Source organism: Anas acuta, chromosome 1, assembly GCF_963932015.1.
Source record: "Anas acuta chromosome 1, bAnaAcu1.1, whole genome shotgun sequence".
Classification (NCBI taxonomy): Eukaryota; Metazoa; Chordata; class Aves; order Anseriformes; family Anatidae; genus Anas; species Anas acuta.
The window spans coordinates 135,198,777-135,222,560 of record NC_088979.1 but is presented as its reverse complement, the minus strand read 5'-3'; the positions used below and the strand labels follow the sequence as shown (position 1 = coordinate 135,222,560).

General features: G+C 43.6%; 1 protein-coding gene across 3 annotated transcripts; it reads left to right on the top strand.

The window, feature by feature from the left end:
* The first annotated feature begins 1,417 nt into the window (after positions 1-1,417).
* LOC137843424 (cyclin-dependent kinase inhibitor 1-like) lies at positions 1,418-23,471 on the top strand. 3 transcript variants are annotated; one of them, XM_068658680.1, is made up of 3 exons: positions 1,418-1,671; positions 14,007-14,446; positions 18,535-23,471. In XM_068658680.1, exons 2-3 carry the CDS (start codon positions 14,056-14,058, stop codon positions 18,600-18,602), a joined length of 459 nt encoding a protein of 152 aa, XP_068514781.1. In that variant the 5' UTR covers positions 1,418-1,671; positions 14,007-14,055; the 3' UTR covers positions 18,603-23,471. The 3 variants fall into 3 exon arrangements, 1 of the variants encoding a protein (XP_068514781.1); XR_011089516.1 differs by lacking the exons at positions 14,007-14,446; positions 18,535-23,471 and adding exons at positions 3,375-3,552; positions 8,865-11,748 and having other exon boundaries at positions 1,423-1,671; XR_011089515.1 differs by lacking the exons at positions 14,007-14,446; positions 18,535-23,471 and adding an exon at positions 8,865-11,748.
* Positions 23,472-23,784: the final 313 nt, after the last annotated feature.

Below are 23,784 nucleotides of genomic sequence, written 5' to 3'. Positions count from 1 at the left end.
GGGGAAGCCCACAACCGGACACATCAGTGGCCTCAGAAGTGCTGAGTAGAGGGGAAGGATCATTAGGCAATACTTTGCCTAATGCAGCCCAGGATGCTGTTTGCTCTCATCACTGCAAAGGCACGTCGCTGGGTCACGTTCAGCTGTGTCATGTTAATCAGGACCCCAAGTTGCTTTCCAGATGAGGTGCTTTTTTAGCTGAGTGTTCCCCAGCAAATAGTTGTGCCTGTAGTTGTTCCTCCCCAAAACTTTGGACTTCCTCTCTTTGAACATCATGAGGTTTCTGTCAGCCCATTTCTTCAGCCTTTTGAGGTCTCTCTGGATGGCATGGTGTATCAGCCCTCCTCCCAGTTCTGTGTCATTTGCAAACCAGCTGAAGGCACGCTGTGCCCCTTCATCCTGATCATTAATGAAGATGTTCAACAGTTTTGGACCCAGTGTTGAGTGGATCCAACTTGACAAAAGTGTCAAAAAGCAACATAAAACCCCAAATCACGTAAACACTATGTCTGGCATTGTTAAGAGGTGAGTGACAGTCTAAGACAGCAAGCAGGGAAAGGCTGGGCGAAATCAGGTCATACTGGCTCATCAGCAACACTGATGCCCAGGACACTTCTGTCACCTAAGCTAAGCCTCAGGTAGTTGAAAAAGATATCCCTGTCCTACTGCTAGACAGGATGCGCTGCTCTCAGCTTTCACAGAGACTTCTTGACAGCAGGGGAGAATCAGAAACTCTGGTTCCTTTCCAGGTATTGAGGGGGCTGTGCTCTTTGGACAGATAGTTCTTCCAACCCATTACAGCTGAGCCCATTCCTGCACTGTCATGCTTTCTCTCTTCCTTATTTCTGGTTCTCTGTTCCAGCCCTTTTCTTCACAGGTAGCTAATATACTCCTTTCATCTCCCTATTTCCCAGCAAGACAACCAGATTTCCTCTCTCTCTACTCCCACTCTCCCTCTGTGAGCAGCAGCCATGGGATGAACAAGACTAGCTCTCAGCCCACGACGAAATGCTTGTGTGTGCGGCTGTCCTGACCCAAATGGTCAGTACTGAAGCAGCTTCATGGTGATGTATGGCAGCGGGGATGTGGTGCTCACACAGCAGTGCATCATGCAATGCTAAAAATGCTAAAATGCTAAAAAATGCTAAAAACATCAAACCCACGACAGTGTTGAATTCAGACATTCTCCCGTTGCCCCCACAAATTACTCAAGTACATCCTGTCCAGAACTGCACCCCCTTCTCTGGCCTTTTGTCTACCTCTGGAACAACAACAGCCTGACTTCCCTTACTCTGCATGATAAATAGTGCATTATGCATCCAGCCAAGGCAAAATTAAGGCCATCACCGAAATGCTGTGCCTGCCTGTAGGGCTCAGCTTCCTGCCAGACCTCAGCGCCACTGGCAAAGAATGACAGCATCTCAATAGAGATAATAATTAACGATCTTGTGCACTCTGAACCTTTGGATTTGCATAGCTTTCTGACTCCAGGAAGCCAGGATTTTAGCAATGCCCGCACCATCTGTCTTTTGTCTGCTGAGGAATTTATCCCTGTTTTCAGACGCCAGCAGGGAAACCGGGTCTGTTTAGCATTCTCACCTAGTTACAGTCAGTACGCCGTGTGCTGCTACTGGAAATAAATGCGTGCGTCTTGCCTGGACTTAAGAGAAGGTACCGTGTGCCAATTTTTTTTATATTCCATTGAAAAACATGATTACTTCAAATCTGGGGAATGTTTTAAGGAGACTTCCTTACTTGGTAAATAATGCTATGTCTGCCTTGCTTATTTGTTGAAAGCGACAGCAACAACAGTTTAAATGCTTAATCCAGAGGGAAGTGGGAAGTTCCCAGCATCACACCTAGGTCCTGAGCCCAGTCTGCCTCTGTATCACGTTTTTCCCTCTGTGCTGCCTGATGTGCCAGGAGTGCTCCCGCAGTGCGGCTGCGCAGCCTGCCTGCCTTTCCTGACGGGGAGGTCAGACGGCACCCGCAGGCGTGCAGCAGCCACAGGCCAGGGGAAAGGATTTGGGATAGGATACCAAAGAACTGAGTCAGCCCGCTCCTTGCTCCAGCGTGCCAGTTCAAGTAAACCTTTTCTCTTGGCTGCCTCTCAGCTTCCCCATATAAGCAAAATGTGGACAGCAGTCTTCCCCACCCTTTGCAAGGTGCATGGGGCTGAAGGGGTGAAAAACCCTGTCTCCGGGCTGGTGAGCTGCTAGCATGGGACCAGAGCATGCCATAGCCCTCCACAGCAAGAAACTCACAAAGAATTGGGTGAAAGATGGAGCCAGAAACAAGAGGACACCCGGCCTGGCCTCTGTGGGCAGGTAGTGGTGTGGGAGAGGGTAAGAAACAGCAAATGTAGGAAGATGGGGGAGTATGGAACGGAGGAAAAGTGGAACAAGTGGGAGAGGACACTTCATGTTATTACACCTCATGTGCTGTGGCAATTAATATAAGCAAGGGTTAATGTAGAGGAATTAACTGTGGAGCAAGAACCACAGAGAGCAGAAAAGAAGGGAAGGGACCTTGTTGTTCACTTGGGGACCAGTTTGGGACCAGTTATGTTTGTGAGTTTTCTCATTCTTTGCCCCATTTGGTTTTTAAAATCCTGTCCTCATTATTTCCCCTGGGAAACTAGTCAACAATATAACAGCTGACAAAACGTCTTTCCTGAAACTGAGACTAAACTTTCCTTTTGTATATCCTATATCCCAGTCTTTGGCTCCTTGTTACTTACAATGTGCCATGTGAAACAGCCCTCCTTTGTCCCTGCCTTAATACACTTGAAATGCTATCAGGCTCTTCTAACCTCCCCTAACTTCCCTCTCCCACTCATAGTCTTTTAACCAAATGATGCTGATATCATTTGTATCCAGCTTTCCTCCTCAGTCAGAACAGAGCTGAGGAACAGCACTGCTACAACCATCTGTATAGTATTTCCACTGCGGACCTGTGGACCTGTGCTAACAGACTGGTACCACCACTAATGCTGTGACCCTTTCTTGCCTGAAGAGCTGGCTGAATGATTTTTATTTTTTATGTAAGGAAATTGGCTCGTGTTTCTCTCTTTTACTACAAAGCATGTAAACCCAGACTGCAGCCTCCAGACAGGCTGTAGGAATAAAAAGGCAGCCAAGAGTGTCTTCACACACAGTTTCTAACCTCCCTCTACCTAGTACTGAGACAAAAAGCTCCCCTCCTAACATTTTCTTGGGGTTAGTCTAGCAGTCAAACTTATGTGCCTGTTTTTAATCTTCCTTGACACTTCTGTGGCAACGCACATGCCCCCAAGACTTAACTTGTCCCAGCTGAGCTGTTTCAGAGCACATAATGTGAAAACAGGATAAAAAATCTGCCGTCTCCCTTGACAGCATGGGCTCACTTCAGCCCCTGATGAAAACACAAGAGATGTCCAGCCAACTGGCTAACTGCTTCGGCTGGGGACTAACCAGAACTAAACATTTGTGCTGGAGACTAGAAAATCTGCCCCATGAATGATGTTACAGGCCATTGTCTGGGCTATCATTCCTGGTGTTCAGGAGAAATGAGGTAAGTAAGTGAAACGGGGAAACTGAAGGAAAAATAAAGGAGTCCCAAGAAAGGTTCAAATCTGATTAATGTTGTGTTTGGCTCTTTACTCTCTTCTTCCCTTTCAACATGTCAGGCAATGGGTTAAGGGATGGGAACAGCTGCATTTATACCAAGGGAAACTGATCCTTGGAGCTCATTTGCAGTTGAAGCCACTAGGGTGTTTTGTGGTAAACAATCTTATGTGTGCTGTAAATGTTTGTTCCCATTTCCCCAGCAAGGAGGAGGGAGAAGAGAGAGTGCTTGTGCCCTGGTCAGGCTTCATCAAGTTCTTCTCCCCTCTCCCCACCCTGCGCTCCCTCTGCTCCTGCATGCTTTGCCACCCTTGGAGGGAGAGAGAAAAGGAGCGGGAGAGAGACAGCTCATTTCCAAACACTTGTTTCATTCAAACAGCTTTATTTTTGGTAATGCTACACTGAGGCTGCAAACAGCTCAAGTGGCGGATGGTGCTAAAACTCTGTCCTGGGCATGTTACCAGCTGGAAGGATATCACAGGACATTAGCCCACCAGGGAGGCAGGAACATAGGCATTGCAACACTGGGGCAGACCGATGCTTCATCTAGCTCAGCTTCTGCCTCAGACAGTGATCAGCGCCAGATGCTCCAGGGGAAGGCACAAAACACCCACCATGCACTGAATTCCATAGTATTATACACAGAGGAAAGCTTCACTCTTTCACCTGCTGGTGTTCTGAAGCACACAGACTTCAAGGATGTTGAGATTTTACTGCAGCCAACATTGCTGCAGACGCAGCTTAATGACTGAAAGCAGGCCCCCCAGTCCTGGGCGTGAGCAGAACTGCTGGAAAAGGTTCAAAACTGAAGGTGGAATTTTTCAAAACTGAGCAGAGCTAGCCCAAACCCTCTCCCAGTGACACTGGTGCTGGCCCCAATGGGAGACCTAGGGTCAAGAGTCAGACGCCTCTCCAAAAATTGTGGCTTTTCAAAGACTTGACAGACCTGGAGCAGCTTTGGTGTAAGGGAGGTTACAGAAGCCTTTGCTTTTCTGACTGACCAAAGCAAGTTCCTTCTCTAGGAAAAATAAATAAATCAAAAACCAGAAACTAAAACAGAGCTCTGCACTGTGAGCTTCCTCCCTCACCATCAGGCCTGACTCCAGATGACCACACATACTGGCTACAGCAGCCCCCAGCTAGAGGTGCCAGCCAGACCATTGCATCATAAAGGTTGGTCCCTGGTGTTGGATTTCTTCTGTCCTTTGCAGTCCCTAGCTTGAATAAAATGGCAAGTCACTTCTTCACCAAGTACTTCTACCCCTCCAATCCCTTTTGTACTGGTCCATCCCATTCATATTGCCTTTGGGGAATTCATTTTCATTCCCAGATCACTCAAAGGCCTAATCCAAGCCATGATGACCTACAGAGTGCAGTACAATCTCTGCACTACCATGTTGCTCAGGTTTAGATCATCTCCTATGTTGGTACTGCACATTTCACTCCATCCCACGTGGTGCACACAAGGCTCACATAGGCCTACCACGGAGTCTTACCTGAATAAATGCCTATCCAGAGGCAACCTGCAACCCAGCACACCTTTCTCATGATGAGTCAACTTCTTCCCACAGGGCACTGGCAGCATGTGTACCACATACCCTTATCACTGAGGGATTAAATCCTCATTTAAAGAATTTCCATATGCATCCCCTTAATTATAATTTAACTGAAAAATTATTTAGCTGTTCAGGTTAGTGAAAAAAGATCTGATTAATGTTCAGATAGGCTTTTTTGTACTGCTACAGGTAACTGTTCACTGATGCATGCTTTGGTCTTACAAATACATAATCGTAGTAGAACAGTCTCATTTTGTCTGAAGGAAGACTGAAGACAGCTAACAAAACAGAGGTGGAGAAACACAGACAATATCTACACTGCTAAGTGAAGTAGGGACAGGGACCATTCTCTGGCAGATCCTGCCCACATCCACATAAGTTAGCCTTTGGCCCAAGGTATCCACTCAGCCCTGTATGATGCATTTAAGAGCTAATTTATCTTATTTTTTCAGTTCAAAGTGGCAAGAGGTGCATATCCTGGAGAATGGCATGAGAGCATGTACAGGTGTTTGAGGGTTAAAAGCCTGCTGAGGTAGGGCTGCAGAACTGTTGCATGGAGAGCACCAAAATTCATGCTTTCCCATTCATACTGTTGATGGGAAAAAAGCCTTTGGCACATAGTTCCCCAAACCACATCAGGGCACCACCTCTAAGAGTCCAATCTGCACCCCAATAAAGCCGTACCAGGGAGCAAGCTAATGCTTATGGAGTAGAGGTGACAACGAACAAGCGATACGCTAGAAGTTCATATCCCAGTTCATGAGAGGATGTAGGATAACCATGACCACTTTTGTTCTCATTAGGGAGACCTCAGTCATCTTTGTGCTCCTCAGATCTCACAGGCCTCCCAGATACACATTAGAGACACTGAGATGCTCTAAGTTGCATCCTATTTTGCATAAGTTCATGCGCACACTCAGAATATATACAGGATGAAGCAGAAAAAGGAGGCATGGCAAGCAGGTAAGATCCGTAACATAATGCATTTGTCACATCCTTAATAAGCTGCCATTTTTTTCCATTTTTCCAAAGAAGATGAGTTTTATATTCATACACCCTGCTGTCAAACCTCCCCTAACAGCTTTGGAATCTGTTGGTGCATTTGGTAGAAGAGAAGAAATATCAAAGAAAACTATGTTTTCACAAGTTTTGTGAAAACTGGCAGCTGAATAAAGGAAAGGCGCCCAAATCAAAATGCCAGTGCAGAAGGCAAACAGAACTCAGTCATGTACTCTAATCTGGCAACATCCAGCTGGTCATTCAATGCATGCATAGTTTTAGCCTAGGCACAGATCATGTGCATCTCTCAGCTCACTAGGCAGGAGAGTGGGCAAATCCTCAACAAATCCTTAACAAGCACGTTCATCACTTCTGACACTTAGGGAGCCCTGGTGGCAGTATTCAAATGAAAACCCTTTTGCCTTCCCACCTCCCTAAGGCTTCTATCAGCTCTGGGAGAGTGAAAAAAAGGCTGAAAATGCACTGTCAAATTTGACTGTCGGACAGGAAATAAACAGAAGCTGTGCACTGCCTCTGGCTGCAGGACAAACATTGGCAAAATTTCTCTCCTTCTACCACTTGATGCTACTGGCCCAAAATTGACCCTTGCAGCTTAGTGAGAAACACACTGACTCTTTGGATCTCCATAATGTTTTGACAAACCAAAAGCTTTGTTTACAGAACCAGCTTATATAAATCCATTTTCTCTATACCTGCTGGGTCTGCGAGGCTCTCCAGAACTCACTGAGAACACAACACACTGGCTTTCACCCTTAGCAAAGCGTTGAATTCTGGATTACAACACTGAAAATACAGTCAAAAAAAAAAAAAAGAGCCTTTTATGAAAGGCTGAGTGGGAGTAAAGGAAGGCAGAAGAAATTACAAAACATAGTTCAAGAGCTCCTCTTTAAAAGTACACTACCAATTTGCACAGCTTTATTTTGCAGTCTTGCTGCTTGTCATGTGAGAAAAAACTGACCCAATGCCCAGGATGACTGAATTTTTCTGCCCTAAGACTGAGTACCAAAAATTTGATTCTGGCATGGCACAGAGCATCTCCACACATCCCTCTCGCACACTCCCGTGACAAGGAAGCCCTGAGGTCACAGCCAGAAGTGAACAGCAAATTCTCATGCACCTTTACCTTCATTTGCCTGGTTCTCATCTGTCCTGCTGCAGAGAGCACATCCTGTCTTGTGGTCAGCAGCTCTCGTTCTTTCCCTTTGCTGCTGGTGCACGAACTCTCTCCTCTCTAGCTCTGCCAACCTGCAGTAACACATGGGAGGGCTTCAGCAGAGATGTAAGGGAGGAATGGAGACATCAGTTTGGGTTGACATGTTCCAGGTAGATTCCACTTTACCACATTCTGCCAGTGCCTAGCAAACCTGCCCTGGATGGTCAGTAGCACGGTAGTGTATTGCCCCTAGCTTCGTGCAGATGGACCACCCCAGTGCTTCTCCAGCTCCCATCCATCAACGGGGGAACGGGCACAGGCACCACTGCTCCCCTGAGCTGCCTGTGCTACACTGGCAGGGTGAAGGAGTGGGGATGCAGAATGGACAGAGCTACCAGCTAAGTAATACCACACTTTGCTACAGGAAGTCCATACGTTCTCTATTTCTCCTGCTCTCCCTGCCCTCCTCATCCTCCATTGTGCAATCCTGAATCCAACCAAAGCACACAGTTGTCCCACCAGTGCAGCTCTAAGCACCAAGAACTGCAGTGTGGGAGTCACTGCCTTCCAGGCTGAAGCCAGCCGCACCACTGCTTCTTTTCACAACCAGCACCCACAGTCACCATCCTCTTTTTTCTCCCTGCAGAGAGGGCTCTCTCCCCCTCCCTCCCAAGGCAGAGCCTCCCAGCTATGTTTTTACTTAAGAGGATTAAGAGAGTAAAAGTAGCATTGTTTCAATAGGTGAGGAGCGTTGCAGACATGAAAACTAACGAAAAACCTGCTTTGGGGGAAAAAGTGGGGAGAAAAACATCTGGAGTTTTCCTATGCCCTCAAAATCATACAGGGTCTAGTTTCTGTGATGGTATTTTAAATGCAGTGTAAGAGGATAAATGGAGTGTGGGTGATTGTCCAGTCCTTAATTTTTCCTGTGTTTATGTCTGGTTTTATGTTATAGTACATATTCCTAAGCCTATCTGAAAATTAATCTCTCGTGAACAGGTGAACAGATAATGGAGCACTGATTCTTCATTCTCCACTTATCTTTCCACTTATAAAATTAATTGAAGATAGGAACTTACTCTGTAACATTTTTCAAGGCACACTCTATTAGAGAATTCTGGCCTCATGCAGCAATTTGTCTTTTGGTTCACTCACACTTCATAATGGCTACAAATTACAGAAAATACAAGTTCTTAGCATTGCAAAGAGACCAAAACTGATATAATAATGTAAATGTCACTCTTCACATTTGTCACATTTGCCTTGCATTAATGATTCTTTCTCACCAACCTACAACTGTCCTGCATTTTTCCTCAGTTTTTGGTTCTAGATGTCACATATTGTTCAGGAACACAAAAACTGTATTATTTTAAAATTTAAGTCTTACTGGCATGCACTAAATCAGGAAGCTCCAAAACTCTATACAACCAGAAATGATAAAAAATATTTTTTGTAAAGATGTACTATGCTGGTGCTCCAGCCATCCATAACCGTTTTTTTTTTTTTTTTTTTTTTTTTTTTTCCATCTAGAACTTTAAAGTCAGCATCATATCTTAAAGTGATGATCTCAATGGATCAAAGGTGAAGGAGGATGCGACCAGTGCATAATGAAAAGACAGGCACATACATATGGCCGCCTTTCTGCTGCAAGCCCTTACGTCACCCCACTGTCTACTCCTCCTACTGATAAATTGTAAGGCAGTATCTGGGGATCAAGTTGAGACCGAGAGACATCAAAGGAGAGTGATCTCAGAAATTTAGAATGGATGGGAAGCCTAACTTGGAGAATAATCCTTTGGAAAGCAATCTCTGCTGCAAGGAGAACACTGCAAACCAAAAGCAGAACCTTGAGGATGAGGTGATGCTTAAATATGAATTGCCTCTATAATCTTATGAAACCTCAGGTCATGATTTGAAACAGCTAAAAGGATGATTCACAGCATTTGGCATAAATATATCCATGTGCCTAAGATAAGGCACGTGATTACATGCTGTTACACCACAAACTATATTATTAATCTGAGCTTCCCCTTGCCAATTAGAAATCCAGAAGAAAAAAAAAAAAAAAAAAAAGAAAGAAAAAAAAAAGGAATTGTCTCCAAAGAGTTCAATTTGCTGTGAAACAAAAAACCCTAACATAAATGGCTCTGTTACTTCAGAAGGAAATTAGTCTACCTAGACTACAATAAAAATAAATGTTACCACTGAAACATACGGTTTCATAGCTTGTGATTTGACAAAGGAACAATCTCAAGAAAAAAAATTGCTTAAAACATGAGGCTTTCTTAAAAAGCCCACGGGTGTGGGGGCTGAAATGTGTGGTTTCAGCCATCTGTTGGCACCCAATGGTCACCTTCCCACCGCAGAGTCCCCGCACAGCCATTCCCCATGTGTGGCAGCAGGTCAGGATTATGTGTATGAGGACCTGGAAAACAGAGTAAGGAATATAAGCCTACCTTCCCTCAAAGGGCTTGTTCAGTCTGCCTCACATGTCTTCAGGGAGCAACTGGGAAATTTGAACATGAAAACACTTTACTTCTATAGAAATGCTAAGTATTGCTAAAGCTCAGGAAATTATGCTGCTGATGGTGATGATATGCAAACAGGCGTGCCACAGACTGGCCTCTCCCATCACCCTCGTGCCCAGTCAGCCCTGTCCATGCTGCGTTAGCAAAACCACCTCGCAGCTAGGGCCACCATGGTGGGGTTGTGGGGGCTGGCACAAGGGCTCCAGCCTGCATGCGCCGTCCTAAGGGCACCAGGTGACACAGGTCATCGAGGGCCGGCAGCAAAGAGCCAGGCTCATTTCACCAGTGCCAGTGCCAGGGGACGAGAAGCAATGGGCACAAACTGGCAGACAGGAGGTTCCCCCTGAATACCAGGAACCCCTCTGTGCTGTGCGGGTGAGCAGCCCCTGCTCCCCCAGCCCCTCAGCACCCCGTGTCAGCTCAGCACCCTGCAGCCAGGCAGGCCAGGGCTGACTGTGGGCGGCCACAGGGCCTCATGGTGCAGGGCCATGGGCATGCCTATATCGAGCTCCACCCGGCGGAGGGGGGCCCAAAATGGGGTAGGTGGTGTTTTTGGGCAAGTGAAGGCACCTTGTTGTGGCCACAAGAGGAGCAAGGGGGCTGCCCCTGCACCCCCAGGGAAGGGCTACCCTTTTCCAGCATGGGTTTGAAAAATGGGTGAGAGGAGGGACACAAGCACCTGTGATGGAAAACAGCATTTATGGCTAGCAACACTCGCTTGGTGTCCAAATCATGTAGGGACTAAGCTTTCACTGTAAGAACAAAGGCAAAAAATGCACAGCATCCATTCCGATAGTGTTGTCTCTTATTTATTTATTTAAAATTGTGCATACATGGGAAATTCATAACTACAACCCACCATTCCACTGATGCTCTAAAAGTTTGACTCAAGAAGCAAGTGGGGAAGTTTATATTTCCTTTCCAGCTCATTCAAGCTAGCCCAGATCTGGGGAAAATTGGGCATGGCCACTGGTAGTGCAGAGCTCCATCTTTCAGCTGTTTGTCCTGTGTCTCGGCACTAGTAGGAGTGCTCGTACAGGTAGGTGTAAGGCTGGCAGGTCGGGGCTTGCAGCTTGTTCTTAGAAACCATGGATTAAGAAAGAGAAGCCCCTAGCACTAATGTTTCTGCACTTCAGAAGTATTTCTGTCTAGTTTTACAGGTGTTTAATGCACCCCCGCAGCTCAGACCAGTGCGTGGGAGCGGTGACTGTGCAGCTTTGGAAATGAGACATGGAAAGAGCTCTGCAAAAAGGCATCCCAGCTCTGCAGCAGTAAACTTGCGCTTACTTCAGCCGAGCTAGCGTTTCACCCTGGATGTGACTATGAGTAATGGAAACGACAACAGTCCGTATATACGTATGATGTAAGTTTAGAAGAGTTATAAGCATTTATGATTCATGACATAATTAAGAGCATTAGGAGGAAACTTTCCGTAGGGAAAGGTTAGTCTATAATTATCCTCTCTGCAGGCTTTTTATCTTCTTTTGAAACACCTGGAATTAGACAGCTTTAAAGACAAGGCACTGGGTTCGTAGCCTGCACTGGAGCAGCTCTTTCCATGTTCCTGTAATCAGGAACAGAGCAAGGCAGATTCTCTTCTGGTTCATTCATATGTTCTATTAAAATTTAAAAAAAAAGTAGTGAAGGCCACAAATGTTTGATAAATACCTTTTTTCTTCCATATTCGCTTATTACAAAAGGACAATTCCTAATACAATTCCTAGTGCACGTTTCTTTCAAAGCACTGCCTATCCCTTTCTAAGGCTGATAGATTGTCTTTGAATGAGCTTAGATTAAACTGCTGGGGGCTTGGCACCAGATGAAAAAGCAGCAGAGCAGCAGTGTGATTGTTGTTAGCTGCAGTGACAACCAGCACCGCTGAGCATCCCCATGGCTGAGGGCAAGGCTGCACACAGCTCCAGGGAAAGTTTGAGTTAGGTTTTGGGATTCTGGATGCCACCTAGAGGATTTTCCTCGTTGGTGTGCTCTCAGATGCTTCTTGGGAAAGTGCTAGGACCTGGTAGGAGCAAAGAGCATCTGATGGGCAGCTGTCAGCTGTGTCCCCACGGGGCAGAGTGCTGGTGGCACACACCAAATGGGTTGGGGTAGCTACATGGCATGGTGTGATACCGCTGATAGGAGCAGGCTGGAACCCAGGAGGCAGCATGGTCATGTTAACCCTAATGATGAGTCCCAGATGGACCTCTCTAAGCAGCACCTCTCTGCTTCCCATCCCAGAGGTCCCATGTGCCTGTCTTTGCAGTTGGGAGCCATTAGCCTTCCAGAGGACTGCACACAACACTTGGAAATAAATACATATGCCAGAAGGGCAACCTAGACCTGGCATTCTCTGCTTTAATTTCCAGCAGCTGTGGGCCACACATTTTCAGGCCATAGTTTCAGAGCCACCAAGGGCAAGGAAAAAGGTTCACAAATAGATGCAGGTGACCCTCTGCCTCTGAAGCTCCGCTGCTGGGTTGCATTATCAATTGCAAAACTGACACTCAACTTTTACCTGGGAGGAGGTGGCCACATCCCCTCGCTGCCCAAGTTTTCTGCTGCAGACTGTGTGCAGAACCAGATAACGTGCCATCAGCGCCCTGTTGCCGACAAGCTCTTGATACCATAGCCACGAAGTGACCATCTCAGAGTAAGCACTTGGGCATGACTGCCAGGAGATGCTCACAGTTCACTTAGATTAGATGCAACCCTGCAAAAATAATATGGAGAGGTGGTTAAACAAATTAAATCTGTGTTTGTGTCTGCTGTGGCTGAAGCACTCTTTGGGATGTTGGAGACCAAGCCCAAAGCTTGTGGTTCTGTAGGAACTCTGCTGCTTCAGTTTAGACTATTTGCATGGTCTGTAGACAAATCACTGGTTAACCTCTCTTAGCTTCGTGGCAAATTCTTCAGAATTCAATCCCTTCAGAACTCAGTAGTGCAACAAATCCAAAATGTGGCTTTTTGCTAATGTATCTATGAGGTTTCTTTTTAGTTTGTCTGCAGCTACACATCACAGCTTGAAAGAGGGGCTGAGTTTTGTGGATGCAGAGAGAAAGAACTGAATGATATGGTTTAGTGGGGACTGTTAGTGTTAGGTCAGAGGTTGGACTCGATGATCTTGAGGTCTCTTCCAGCTTAGAAATTCTGTGATTCTGTGTGATTCTGTGACCTTTAAGATCTATCTTCAAGCTCTTCCAGAAATTAAAGGTCTGAGCAGGAATTAGTAGGTGAATGTGCTTGGTATATTTATGCCCTTACTGGCCTATGAAATCAACAAAGTGCACGATTCCTCTCCTCTCTTTTGCTCTGCTCCCACCTTACCTGCCAGGGGAGGGTGCAAAACCCATCTCTTCTGTCACCATGCTGGCTTTCCTGGTGGGAAGTCCATCCACAGGTGCTTGAATGGGATTTGCCATTACAGGAAACAAGACCCATTTTGTGTCTGTGACTGGAACCATTTCTGAGGCAATTACTTAAGGAAAGGGGAATGAAAATGTCAGGCAAGAAGCAAGTGATAGCTCTGATCATCTTAGCTTCATTCTTGATCGATGCTGAAAAAAAACACGGTTGGAGTAGTTAGGAAAGTAATACCACCTTTGCTGTAAAAGTACAGTAGAAGAATGCGTTCTATGTTTTTCTGATTTCCATCACCCTTCTTTGTCCTGGAATGCCTCCTTTTCACTCCCTATCCCTTGTTTAAGATAATACTGTTGCTAGACTTAAGTGCCACCCCAGTGCTCTCTGTCCTTTGCTGCAATTCCTACTGCAGCAATTCACAGCAGTCTGAGTCCCCAAATCGAGACTGCCCACGTGGTTAGGCAATGTAAACAGAGCATAACAAAAGAAAATAACAGTCACTGCCTCAAGGAGTGTTCTCCACTTGGTATAAAGGAGGCACAAAAGAGGTGAAGAAGGCATTTCACACTTACCTGTTCCCTGTCAAAGCTGCTGCAACAGATGCATCCTATAGAAGTCAATGGCAATTCTCACTCTGGGCTGGAGACTGGGATAAATTTCTTCCAAAGTTCCCTGTAGCAGGATGAAAAGTATCGGAGGTTACTGCCACATTCCCTTCTAAAGAGCACGCAGCATCTATAAACAGAGCATGCAAAGTGGCTGATGGTCTTTCTGTCCTTGGCAGGGAATCACCGCTGTACATACTCACCAGAGAGCAGTACAGAGGAGAAAAGATGGAGCGGAGGCCAGGGAAGACCACATGTGCTCGGAGGAACCTCTTTGGCTCTGTAGACCACAAGCAGCTGCAGCAGGACTTCCAGCACATGCTGCACAACGGTGCAAAGGGGGCTCAGCAGAAGTGGAACTTCGATTTCCTGCAGGACAGGCCAGTGGAGGGGCTACTGCAGTGGGAAGGGCTGGAGGGCCACAAGGTGCCTGCTTTCTACAGCTGTGTGGTGGGAGAGGCTCGGAGACCACTACAGCACTTGTACTGGCCCTTGGACAGGGAAGACAACAGTCACCACTTTGCACAGATTGCACTGACAGAGAAGCCCAAAACTTCCATGAAAATAGGAGCCAAGAGGATCCCAGAAGGAAAGAAAAGAAGACAGACATCTTTAACAGGTGTGTGAGACTTTGGTATTGCTCAGGTGATAAAACCTAGTTCCAGCAGCTGTTTAGAAATTCTTTGGCAGGCCCATACACCGGTCCTAAAGAAAGTGCAGCACTTCAAAAAAGCATCTGAAAGAAAACAAACTATAAATCAATGGGGATGTGATGTGTTTTCCAAAGGCACTGTGCCACAACCACCCTCCTGGCCCTCAAAGATCTGTTTGAGTCTTGTCAGTGTCAGAGCAATAAGATAATGACCTCTTCTTGTGGGAGGATGGTTAGAATGGTTAGACAGGCAGTGTGAGAAAAGCAGTGGAGTTATTTCTCAAGTAGGAACCCAACAGGAAAACAGTGTTGCCCATCAGATGAGAGGTTTGTTTCTTATAGGTTTAGCCATGTGCTCTCTTTCCCAAGTGCAATAAGGAACACCATTCACCCAGTCAAGCCTTCTGGAGAAAGACCAAAAACTGGAGAAAGCAGCCAGCTCTCCTGCTAATTTCAGATTGAATATTATAGTCCGTGAAGGCATCCAGGATATTTAAGGGCATATCAATCTTAAACTTGGCCAGGTGGCAGAAGGGCCTAGGATTTTAAACCAGGATTTGCTTCCAGATGTACAAAGGAATGAGTTTCAGCACCCCTAAAAGAGCTTTAGGTTCTTAAAAGTCCTCAGCATTCTGCATGCTGAGCTCTTCTGAAAATCTGACCCCTCGTTTTCTCTTCTCAACAGGAATTTGAGCTTGTTGAAAAATCTAATCTCATAGATTATTTACTCTTGTCCTTTTTGGGCATTTGGTTTATCCAAGACTGAGACTTTCAAGACGTAGACCAAAGATTTTCATTTGAGAATTTCACTTGAGACACCAGCTTGAAATTGCCTAGAAGATAATTGAAGTTAAGATTTCAGGAAACACTTTCTGAGAAGTGATGTTGATCTCAGTAAATCAGACAATAGAGTAATTTGCTATTTGAGGGTATAAAACTTAATTGCTGGAGAGAGGTTCAGGAAGAGGTTGAAGATTAATGAAGAGTGGAACATTGTACACTAGAGTACAGAACAATGATGTTTAATGAGTGCTCTTTTCTTCTCCAAAGCACTTTACAGCCATTAACTAATTAACAGTATAATTTACAGGTAAGAGTACAGAAGTGTAATTCAGAGCATAGTGTTGTGATGGTTTGAGGGAACTGCTGTTCAGTTGTAAATCTCTCACTAGGTGTGTGGGAGTAAATTATGCAGATATTTCCAGGGGATATTTTTCTTCCGTTTTGTTTTCCCCAGGCAAGAAACATTTCAACAGGGGATGTGGAAACCAAAATACCACTCTGCACAGTTTAACACTTTCCCACATATGTTTTCATAAGAGAAAACACTTTAGTCTAACAACGGTACCCTTCTCCCCAAGGAATCTGGGTCTATGAGATGGGCCAGGAAAATCGTTCACAGTTGTCATTTTTGGTGAAGCTTGGAGACTGGTTCCTCTCTCATTCCTGCACATACGGAGGCACATACACAGAGCCAGCTCCAAGTATTGCCAGCTCTGTGTATTGCCTTAGAAGTTCCGCTCCAGCAGCAGCAAACTCCTTCCTCTGGGCACGACTGAAGTAATTAACTCAAAACTGAAACATGGTGTTCCAGGAAAACGATACCTACTGATATGGTCTGAGCCTGTGCTTCTGCCCATTTGCTCAACTTCTGCCATCCCATAATGAAAGATTAGTTTAGCACTGGGGGCTGGGATTTGATCTGAAAACAGCTATCTGCATTCTCCCCTGGTCAACAAGAACACTGTAATGCTTTACATTAAGATCCAACAATGTGTATTTAATTTAGACTTTAAAAGACAGCTGTGGCCCATTAAATAAATATCAATATATTAAAAACCAGCCATTGGGTTTTGTGGATGTTGGCGCCTCTAGAGTGGAAGGAGCAGAGGTTTCCTTGCTGTGTTTGACTCCTCAGACATGCAGAGAACTAACCAGCATGAAAGTAGGTTTTCCCGTCTATCTCCCACCCCTTTTGTGTACACTACCCCATCTCCATTCTCTCCATTTCATTGTGGTCCCAGTGTGGTTCTGTTCAGTTTTCTGGGAAAGCCTCAAGTTCAAAAAGCAGCTCAGCTACAGGCACTAAGTTTTTTTCACATTTTCCTTTTTCTCTTTTTTTTTTTCTGTCTTCACTAACCAGGGTTGATGAACCATGCCAACTTTATACTTTTCTTCTTTTCCAAACCTTTTGGCCTGTCTCAGCCTGATACACTTAGACCTTGGCTCTTCTGGGAGACATACATAAGTCTCTTTTGCTACAGGTCAAGGTTGAGAAAATTGTTAGCAATCCTGTGTTTTCACTAGCAGCCTTGCTTCTGAAACAGATAGTTCAAAAACTCCATTATCTGTAAGGTAGATGGGAGAAAATGGGGTAGAAAGGAAAGCAGTCATTTAGGTAAGTATATTTAAACAACAGAAATCATTCCCTCCTAGGTGCCTGTGCCCAGGTTTTCCGACTGACAGGCTGCAGGCAGCGTAGCACTACTCAGTACGTTACTTATGCCAGTGCAAGTGCTCTTTAGAGTCCTCCAGGCAAACCAGCCAATTTCCACAGACTCTGTTTAGTGTCTTAGGTGGAGGCTAAACCTCCTGAATACAGCTCTAGGGAACCTGCTTCTCCCTGACTATTAAGTGCTTCCATCAATTCTAAAACTGGGCTCCGCTGTGGGGCATGTGAGTGTCTGAGCAGCTGGGCTCTGGCTGAAATCCTTCACAGGCAGAAATGGGAATAATTATTATTTAAGTCTTTTCTAAATTTTCTCATCTACTAATCATTAACCTTAATGTATTTCTTTTCCTAGAATAAAATGGAGGATAGCTATATAGAAGTCTTTTAAATAGGAGAAATAAGGATTACATTTTGCACTGTAAGCTTTTGTTTCTTGCTGCTACTCCTTTTCTCTGCTGCTCTGCTGAGAGCCTGCAGTGAATTGTAGCAATTCAGGGACTTGTTCTTCTACAGAGTTAGCTGTGCGTGCTTCTGCCTGGGAGAATACACTTTCCTTGAGACCAAGTCCTGCTCCAGAAGCTTGACTCAGAGCTAGCTCAGGTACTGCTGCGCTCCATCACACTGTGCCATGCAGACATATATATCCCTAAGCAAGCTGGCTGCAGGAATCCCCTTGCACAAGCTTGGCTGTGAAAGCCTGTTGGATTCCAGTCCTCCTGCCAATAATATTTGGTACCAAAAATAATACAAGAATTCATGCTGCCAATTTGACTCTACAGAAAGCTCAAGTTTAAACGTCAGGAAGCCCACATCCTCTATTGGTTTAAATTGGAATAGTTTCATTAGTATGAATACAAATAATTTACACAAAGTAAACCCCATTAACTCTAAATGTAAATAAGCATCTAGCTTCTATTTCAGCACATTTTGCCCTATTTACCTGAAAAGAATGCTTCAGTGCAAGACTGGGAGGCAGGGAAATAATTCTTATATAAACCCTTTTTTGTAATTGTAGTTCTGTAATACACGTTGACTTACATTTACACCTGAAGCAAAGATTCAACCACATGAATATATGGAAAAGTAAAAGGCATTCTCTTAAGCTACAGCACTTACTGTCTAATTGAAGAATGAGTTATAATTCAGTGATAGAGTAAAGTTTTATGCAGTCCTCCCTGAACTCACATTTGACTGTTTGACCAGCAGAAATAAAGTGCTCCATAAATATAGTTTCTCTTGATGATATTTTACAGAGTATTTTTTGTTATTTTAAGGTGAAAAAAAAATAACTCTTTCTGACTGAAAAGCACTGCCATAGTAGATCTAAAAGTTGGAGTGAAATGTCACATTGCTCAGCTTGCGTAATAGGGTTGAAAGTCTTTTGATCTTTACTGGATACAAGCCAGCACATTTCCTTTGTTTTGTTTGGTATTACACAGCTTTATGTGGAACATACTAAGGGTATTTAATTTTGTTCATTCACGAGCCTTAGAGGAGTCTAAATGGCTTCTTTAACAATAAAATAAGATTTGAGAGATTTCTTTGAAGGAGCCTTTATCGCTGTTGCAGTTGTAATTCTGTCTGTTTACATGTTGTTCTCTAGATTACTACTCAGCAAAGAAGCAAATCAAGATGAATACACAAGCTGCTGCAAAGAAGCCAACTTTCTGAAAGCAAGCACAGGATTGTCCTGCACCAGAGAGGTTAGAAACATCTGCTGGGTTTCCTCAGCATTCAAAAATTGTCTGTGCAGGCAGTGGACACTTCAGAACATCACATGCAGATGTGTATTCATGATAGCAGCAATGAAGAGTCACAAACAAAAAAATTGTAATGGGGTTAGGACAAATCAACTGGAATCACTTTGCTGAGAAATTATTGGCCTTAAAAAACACTGGTTAGCAATTTTGGACATGACAGAATTTGGCAAAGGCTAGCAGTTCAACATGCAGTAAAAATCATTGAATATGAGAAAGTGGTGGACACTTAAAACAAGTGTGCACGTTTAATACTGTGCTTAGAAATGTCACTGTACAATTTGGGCTTTTTATATCGTTATGTCTTTGTCTATTGTTGATATCGTTGTCTATCCTCTTTTTTCCTTTAAGCAGCAATGATTTACTAAATTTCACCATCTCAACTTTACTGGTCTGACACACTAAAAATAATTCCTAGCTGCACCTGTGATTTTTTTCAGGTATAGAATTTTGTGCTTGCAACTGTTTGGAGTATAAGTAAGATCACTTGGGTGCCAAAAACATGTATTATTTCTGGGATGTAAATGGAGAAAGCTGAAATTACTTGGGAAAGTTTCCATTTATATCAGCAGACATTTTAGTCCTGTAATTCTTCCCACCATGGAAGAGTTGAATGAGTTAGATCAACTCGTTATGGGTAGAAAGTTCCAGAAATATTTTTTTATCTTTGAAGGCTTTCCTGTTATCATCTGGTCAAAAATTCATCTTTTTCACCTGTGCTATACCATGAAGGTCTATGAGTTTGCACAGGGAAAATGAAGATAAAATTTGCAGTGCATTTGTCCACAGTGTTTTTAAATGTCTGCTGCTTATAAGAAAAAGCTACAAAGGGGTGAGACTGTTTAGTTACCACTTGGTGCTTTTTTTTCATACTAATAATGTTTTTGTAAGGAGAGAAAGGGCATTAATAACACTGAAATTTCTCTTCCTCCTGATGTTGCATGGACCACTTTTTCTATGGCATTTGTTAACATATACTTTTCCATCACCTACTTTTTATTTCCCTTTTTCATTTCCCTGACTAGTTTGGATAATTGAGGTTTTACAGCACATAATAATCAGTGGGTAAAACAGAAAAAGAAACCTATAAAATATACACTGTAAATTATACTGTTGCATATGGCTGTAAGATGCATGCAGTGTTTAATGAACACATTTGGAAAGAGCTCTGTAAATGTCAGCTTTTTTAGAATGTCATGTGATGATGGAACACTACTTTTCATCTCAAATCTAAACAAACCAAGGTTTTTCTTGGGTAGTAAAAATTAACATGCACGTGCATGTGTGTCAGGTGTGCACACAAGAAATGGAGCAAGTAATATGCTCTGCATTACATGCAACATCAGGATGGTATAGTGTGTTGTTTTTTTTTTCCCATTAAGAGCTACAGTGATTAGACATAAATAATAGTTGGTTTGACCCTAAATGGCAGAAAACAGTGATTTTAGTTTGTTTTCATATGTTGAAATAAAGATTCTCAGCAAACTGTGGTCAGAGCCAGTTTCCAGCTCCATGCATGAGAGTCACAAGATGAGATTTTCTCTCTTGAGTTTTTGATGTAGTGAGGAACAAAAGTTGCTCTGACTGATATCAAAGGGAGTTTTACCCAAGTGAAGCAGGGTAAGGGTCAGTCTGGCAACTGCTGCTGGTAGTGCATTCGGTGTGTTTGTGGCCAGTCCATTCTATTACAAGCTTCTCACCACACTGAGATGTGGCATAAAGGCATGTGATTGAGCTTTTTCTATGTTTGTTTTTATTTTTAAAATTTGCTTGTAATTAGAACAGGTTAAGCTATATTTCTAAAGTTTGATGATTTTCACTAATTCAGAAAAATTGCACAACTCTTTCTCTGTGTGTTTGTGATTTTAATCAGACTGATGACACTGTGCACCTTTTTGTTTTGTAGCAAGGTTACCTGCAGAATTACTTCTGACCAGGTTGACATGAGCTGTGCATGAAAGCTTGTAAGTCTGCCGTGCACAAGGTTATAGTGAAGTAAGTGGAGTCTTTTTCTTCCAAGGGGAAAAGGGATACATGTCTTTATTAAATAATGACTGTTGATGCACTGCTGTCCCAGAGAAACAAGAAAGAATATTTTTTCCCATCAATTCCATAATAGCTCACTGCTAAAGTGTACATTTAAGGGGAAATATCTGCCTCAAAAGGACCAGGACCCGGACCCATAATGTCCTAGGAATTCATAAAACAGTTGTTGAAGTTATCAGCAACACATTTTTTGGATAATGAGCAGATATTGGCCCTGAGTGGAATATATATATATTGGAATATACATAGTGGAATAAATATATTTGCACTCGAAAGTAGAGACCCTGTTTGAAAATGAAGCCTGTCTGTGTTTATAGCATCTCAGTTAGCTGTGACTGTGAATTCAGTGCTTGGCTAGAAAAGAGTTTTTTTGCCAGGGAGACAAGTTGATGTCTTTCTAGTTGCTGAATACATAATGCTAATGTTCTTTGAAATGACAAGATATTAGAAGTGCACAGTAACACAACAGAGAGAGACGGGGGAAATGTTTCCATACCAGTGTTTGCAATTGGAAGTTCTTGTACTTGAACCACAGGGCCTAATCCCCCCTGGTGTACACTATTATAGTTCCACTAATCCATGGTGGAAACACCTTGGTTTCTGCCAGAGGAAAATGAGGCTTAGATGTTTTGCACTGGTTCTTTTAGTTACTTTAAACTGACAAGCAGCTAACTATGTAAAGACATTGCCTCCTTTCTACATGCAGAGGTTTTAAAAGATTTTTTAAATGGTTTCTACTTTTGTGTGTGTGTGTATGACAGCCAAAAATAACAACAAACCTCTGATTAGAGACTGAGCTTCATCAATAGTGTAGATAAAGCATGTCTATCTTTATTTCATTAACATGCTGACAAAGAAACCGTGAAACATGGAATATGTCATTCTTTTGTTCATCTCGTTAATTGTACTTTCTCATTAAACATTATACACAGCGGGATACATCAGTATGTAGGTGTAAAAGACTATTTTTGTTTTTATATTATGGAGGTCTAGCACATTCCCATTCTTTAAATGAGGCAGCAGGCCTGATTGAAAAGGCAGCGCACTAAAGCTTTGGTCTGCTTCACTGTGGCTAAACAAGGCATTGAACATAACAAGTCTAATTCTGACCACCAAAGCTGGTGACCTTAGAGTTGGACTGGCTGTATGGGCGTATGGCTATCTATCAAATCCTAAAGCAGCACTCTCTCATGATGAGAGGCATTGGGATGCACTCAGAAATCAAAGAATCAAGGCATTAAGGAAATAGTAGCAGCACTGTTTTAAGGTCTTATGCAGCTGTGTAAGGACTGCACAGCAGAAGGGAGACTGCATCAGGAATCCGTGACACACTGTAACCTCCACATACTAATAAAGGGGTACAAGCACATCTACCTGAGCCCCCCTCCTTCCTGTCTTACCAATATGAACTGCATGTGTGACTCAGGGCCATGAAGTACTCAACAGCCACGACCTAGCTGATACTGTGGTGTGACCAGCATATTTAGAAGGAAATTCTTCACTCAGAGGGTGGTGAGGCCCTGGCACAGGCTGCCCAGAGAAGCTGTGGGTACCCCATCCCTGGAGGTGTTCAAGGCCAGGCTGGATGAGGCTTGGAGCAAGCTGGTCTGGTGGGAGGTGTCCCTGCCCGTGGCAGGGGGGGTGGAACTGGGTGGTCTTTAAGGTCCCTTCCAACCCAAACCATTCAGTGATTCTATGATTCTATATGCATTTGAGAAATACATAGTTCAGATTTTTTTCCAGATAAAATAAATGTGTCCCAGATACAACACAACCTTGGCTGAAAATGGGACAGAGCGAGTCCCAGAACAGCCCTTACACTTGTTTTCTGTTTTGTACAAACACAGAAATAATCTCTCATATATGGATCATTTCATTAGATTCCTTTCAGCAGGAGAAGGTTGTTTCACTTGGGCAAGGTAGCCAGGAAAAGAGATCCTCTGCATGCTTTCAATCTTCTTCAGGATGATGCAAGTACAGCTTTCTTCTACTTAAAGCAACTCCATTGCAAACTGTTGATAGGTATCCTTTTGTAGGATAGCATTGGTTTCCTGGAGAATTTACTGCATTAGATGCTTTATTATTCCACTGTTGTCTTTTGGATCCATGTTAATAAGCTCTGGAGATGGGCCTTAATGTCACAGAAATGTTTGGCAGGAACGGAACTTAGGAAATCACCTAGTCCAGCCCCCTGCACTGTAGCAGGATCAGAACTGACTTACTCCAAAGCTTGTGAACTGCTGCAGGAGATGATTTTTTCTGTTCACTTGGCAAATCTAGTGGGTAGCCTAGGTCAACAAAGTTCCTCTGGAGATTCAGAGAGTCTGTGTTACACGAGTTGCTTGCTCTCAGATATTAATTTTCCTAAGTTTGCTTTGCTGTAATGCTGTAGATTCAATTTAATTCCACATAAACAAGTTGGTGTGTTGAAACATTCAGTTGTCAGCTGTGGATATTTGCAGTGTCATCAATAAAAGCTAACGTATTTACACATCTTAACAGCAAAAGACATTTATTCGTCTTCTTTGCAAGCAGGTTCCTCATGTTTTGTTTCTACATTGCTCTGACCTGGACTCCCTGCACTGGTCCCTCTGTGCAGTTCCACTTTTTACAGTTCATCACTTCTACACACAAAATGTTGGCACAAGCTATGGGGTAGTATAATCTAGGCTGAATTACAACCCAGAAGGTGTGTTTCTGCTCTTGGTATTTCATGGTTTCCCACAGAGGTGTCACAAACCATATAGGAGGAAACACTTTTTTTTTTTCTTAATTTTCTGAGATTTTTTTTTACTTAGGAAATGCTGCCTCTTTTTCTTTCAGCAGTCTATGCCGTTGGCAAGAAATATGACTATCAGGTGTTTAAAATTAAAGTTGTTAAAATCAAATTTGCAAAGGCAGGAGGGTTTGCCCCAGTGTCCTGGACAAAGTCCAGCTTTGGTAATTATGTCTCGCCTAACTAAATCCTTCTTGCAGCTTCATGGCATTCTTTCTGTCCCGCTGAAATCTGCTATGGAGAGCTGCTGTGACATGACGTATTAAACATCTGC

Coding starts and splice junctions, on each gene's coding strand:
- LOC137843424 (XM_068658680.1), top strand. CDS start 14,056: ATGGAGCGGAGGCCAGGGAAGACCACATGTGCTCGGAGGAACCTCTTT. Junction 14,447..18,534: donor AAGACAGACATCTTTAACAG/GTGTGTGAGACT, acceptor GTTGTTCTCTAG/ATTACTACTCAGCAAAGAAG.